Source organism: Canis lupus, chromosome 5 (genome assembly GCF_003254725.2).
Source record: "Canis lupus dingo isolate Sandy chromosome 5, ASM325472v2, whole genome shotgun sequence".
Classification (NCBI taxonomy): Eukaryota; Metazoa; Chordata; class Mammalia; order Carnivora; family Canidae; genus Canis; species Canis lupus.
Genome location: NC_064247.1, coordinates 9,846,173 through 9,850,643, shown reverse-complemented (window position 1 = coordinate 9,850,643; position 4,471 = coordinate 9,846,173). Strand labels below are relative to the sequence as shown.

Genomic DNA, 4,471 nt, shown 5'->3' with positions numbered 1-4,471 from the left:
AACAATATGATCATTTCAGTAGATGCAGAAAAAGCATTTGACAAAGTTCAACATCCATTCATAATTTAAAAAAAAAAAAAACTTCAACAAAATAGGTGTAGAGGGAACATACCTCAACACAATAAGGGCCATCAATGAAAAACCCACAGCTAACATCATTCTTAACATTGAAAAACTAACAGCTTTTCCGCTAAAGTCAAAAGTAAGACAGTGGTGTCCACTTTCACCACTTTTATTCTACATAGTACTGGAAGGCCTAGCCACAGCAATCAGACAACAAAAATAAATAAAAGGAATCTGAATTGTTAGGAAAAAGTAAAACTTTCTATTTGCAGATAGCATGATACTCTATACAGACAACCCTAACGACTCCCCCCCACACACAAAATGGCTAAAACTGGTAAATAAATTCAGTAAAGTCACAGGATACAAAATTAATGTAAAAACTCTGCTACATTTCTATACACCAATAATTAGGCAGAGAAAGAGAACTCAAGGAATCAATCCCATTTACAGTTACACCAAAAACCTTAAAATACCTAGGAATAAACCTAACCAAAGAAGGAAAAGAGCAGCAATCCACACATTGAATGCAATCTCTATCAAAATTCTAACAGCGTGTTTCACAGACCTAGAACAATCTTAAAATTTGTATGGAACCACAAAAGACCCTGAATAGCCAAAACAATCTTGAAAAAGAAAAGCAAATCACAATTCCAGACTTCAAGTTACATTACAAAACTACAGAAATCAAGAGAGTATGGTATTGTCACAAAAAGAGACACATAGATCAATGGAACAAGACAGAAAATCCGGAAAGAAACCCACAATTTTATGCTTAATTAATCTTTGGCAAAGCAGTAAATAATAACCAATGGGGAAAGGACAGCCTGTTCAACAAATAATGTTGGAAAAATTGGACAGCAACATGCAAAAGAATGAAACTGAACCACTCTTTTACACCAGACACAAAAATAAATTCAAAATGTGAGACCCAAAACCATAAAAATCCTAGAGTAGAACACAGGCAGTAACTTCTTTGACCTTAGCCATAGCAACTTCTTTCTAGATATGTCTCCTGAGGGAAGGGAAACAAGCAAAAATAAACTATTGGGACTACATCAAAATAAAAAAGCTTCTGCACAATAAAAGAAATAACCAGGAAAACTAGAAGGCAAACTACCCAATAAAAGATATTTGCAAGTGACGTATCTGGTAAGGGGTTAGTATCCAAAATATATAAAGAACTTATCAAACTCAACACTCAAAAAATAAGTAATCCAATAAAAAAATGGGCAGAAGACATGAACGAACATTTTTCCAAAGAAGACATCCAGATGACAAACAGACCTATGAAAGAATGCTCATCATCACTTATCATCAGGGAAATGCAAACCAAAACAACGAGATATCACCTCACACTTGCCAGAATGGTTAAAATCAACAACGCAAGGAACAACAGATACAAGGATCTAAAGAAAGGGGAACTCTCTTACACTGTTGATGGGAATGCATACTGGTGCAGCCACTCTGGAAAACAGTATGGAGGTTCCTCAAAAAGTTAAAATAGAACTACCTTATGATCCAGTAATTGCACCACAGGGTATTTACCAAAAGAATACAAGAACACTAATTCAAAGGGGTACATGTACCCAATATATTTGTAGCAGCATTATTTACAATAGCCAAGATGTGGAAGCAGCCCAAGTGTCCATTGATTAAGGAATGGATGAGGAAGATGTGGTATATATGTACATTGGAATATTATTTAGCCAAAAAAAAGAATGAAATCTTGCCATTTGTGATGATGTGGATGGAGCTAGAGAGTATGCTAAGCAAGATAAGTCAGTCAGAGAAAGACAAATACCACATGATTTCACTCATGTTTGGAATTTAAGAAACAAAATGAACAAGCAAAGGGGGAAAAAAGAGAGAAAGAGACAAAGCAAGAAATAGACTCTTCACTGTAGAGAACAAACTGGTGGTTACCAGAAGGAAATGTGGGGAGATGGGTGAAATAAATTATGGGGATTAAGAAATGAACTTATTGTGATGAACACAAGGTGACATATGGAACTGTTGAAGCACTATATTGTACACCTGAAACTAATCCAACACTTTATGTTAAGTAACTGGAATTAAAATAAAAACTTTTGGGGATGCCTGGGTGGCTCAGCAGTTTAGCACCTGCTGTTGGCCCATGATCCTGGAGTCCCAGGATCGAGTCCCGCGTAGGGCTCCCTGCATGGAGCCTGCTTCTCCTTCTGCCTGTGTCTCTGCCTCTCTCTCTCTCTCTGTGTCTCTCATGAATAAATAAATAAAATCTTAAAAACAAACAAATAAATAAATACTTTTTAAATGAAAAAATGTAATATTAAAAAGTTATTTTTAAAAAATTATTTTTGAGAAGTTATATAAATTACTATAAACAGAATCAGATTTAATTTGCTAAAATAACATACTTTCAAAATGAAATCTGCACTCAATAAAACAAGAAAATGTGGCAGAAAGGAAAACAATGTAGACTAGAATTCTCAAGGGTCTGAATCCTAGTCCCCCTTGTGGAACCATTTAGGTGTATCGCCCTGGAAAACATACACAATATTTCTAAGTCTCCAATGCCTAGTAAATAAGGAAACTAAATAAAATGATTTATAAGCCCCATACAAGATTAAATGATTTGTGGTTACAGAAAAAAGTTCATAAAACAACCTTGGAATAGTCGAGGTGGGCAAGAGATAAAGAAAATAGATATGCATTAAACATTCATTGAAACTTAAAGACCGAAAATTCTTCCTGTACAAAGAGAAAAAAACTGGAATTTGGATCCGTCATTGAAAGCATACACACTAATAAAGCATTGTATCTCCTTCAAATACTACTGTCTCAAGAAAATATTTTCCTTTCCAAGGTTTTTCTCAAGGTAACTTTGACATCCTTGTTCCTCAAACTGTAGATCAGTGGGTTTAACATGGGCACCACAATGGTGTAGAACAAAGAGAACACTTTCCCTTGGTTAAGGGGCAAAATAGAAGGTGGTTTGAGATACACAAAAGCCCCAGAACCAAAGAAAAGAGAAACCACAATTATGTGAGAGCTGCACGTACTGAAAGCTTTGGACCTGCCCTCAGTGGAGTGAATATGGAGAATGCTGGAGAGAATCAGAGCATAAGAGATGAAGATGGTGACAATGGGTATTCCAATGTCCATGGCCACAAGTACAAAGACCACCAGCTCATGCACATAGGTGCTGTTGCAGGAGAGCTCAAGGAGAGGAAAGATGTCACACATAAAATGATTAACAAGATTGTCAGCACAGAAAGTCAGACTTGCTATGCTTCCCATGTGGACCATGGCCCCTGAAAACCCCATCACATAGACACCCAACAAAAGGAATAAACAGACCTGAGGAGACATGGTGAGGGTGTACACCAATGGTTTGCAGATGGCAACATAGCGGTCATATGCCATTGCTGACAGGAGGAAGGACTCAGAAATGACGAAGAAGCAGAAGAAAAAGAGTTGAGTCATACACTCTGCATACAAGATGATGTTCTTCGAGACAAAGCTCTTCAGCATTTTGGGGGTGATGGTAGTGGAGTAACAGAAATCTACTAAGGACAGATTGAAGAGGAAAAAGTACATGGGGGTGTGTAGGCGAGAATTCAACCCAATCAGGGTTATTAGGCCCAGGTTCCCCAGCAGAGTGACCATGTAGAAACCTAGAAACAGCAAGAAGAGAGGGATCTGGAGTCCCGGCTGGTCTGTTAAGCCTGTGAGGATAAACTCTGTCACAGAAGAGTTCTTAGCTGCCATTCTCCTCTTGGGGATGGGTGGAGGGAGGGCAGTCTGGAGAAAAGAAAAGACAACCAGTTAGACAGAAAGAAACACCAGCACTCTCTCAGTATCTATCCCCCATTCTGGAAAATAGAATGCACAGAGAGAGAGTTGAATGTTAGTATGGTAGGAAGGTTTTATTGTTTGCTGTGGATCCATTTTTACAGCCCAAATGACTTCAACTTCCAGAGAGAACAGTTAGAGGCTAAACTTTGCCTCCAGAGAGAAAGCAGGAATTTATTCATATGCATATAGATGTCTTTTAGATCTTTAAATTAGTCCATTTTCTATGTCCTCTCTCCTGCCTGTGCTTCCATTGCTGAAACCTGGGCCTCTTCCCTGAAGAGGTCCTGTCAAGACACTGACTTCTTAGAACCCTCACCACTGGGTCACTGCTGTCAACCAAGAAGGTAAGGCAACCTCTTTCAGATCCCTCCCAGCTCACATGGTTTAGTGATCATTTTTTAAAGCTAACACTTATTTAAGGTGTTCTTTTGAGAGACTAGGTACTAAGAGCTATGCGACAATATTATTATCCCTACTTTGCAGATGGACAATGGAGTTAGATAACTCGTGCGAGTCTCTAAAATACTGAGGTGCAGCCAGAAGGTGAACTTTGGCAGTCTCTCAGGTT

The 4,471-nt window shown here is 38.1% G+C and overlaps 1 protein-coding gene across 1 annotated transcript; it reads right to left on the bottom strand.

Annotated features, from left to right (window-relative positions):
- Positions 1–2,886: 2,886 nt before the first annotated feature.
- Positions 2,887–3,816, bottom strand: LOC112671489 (olfactory receptor 8B12). The gene has a single exon (XM_025465764.3). It carries the CDS (start codon positions 3,814–3,816, stop codon positions 2,887–2,889), a length of 930 nt encoding a protein of 309 aa, XP_025321549.3.
- Between the last annotated feature and the right edge of the window lie 655 nt (positions 3,817–4,471).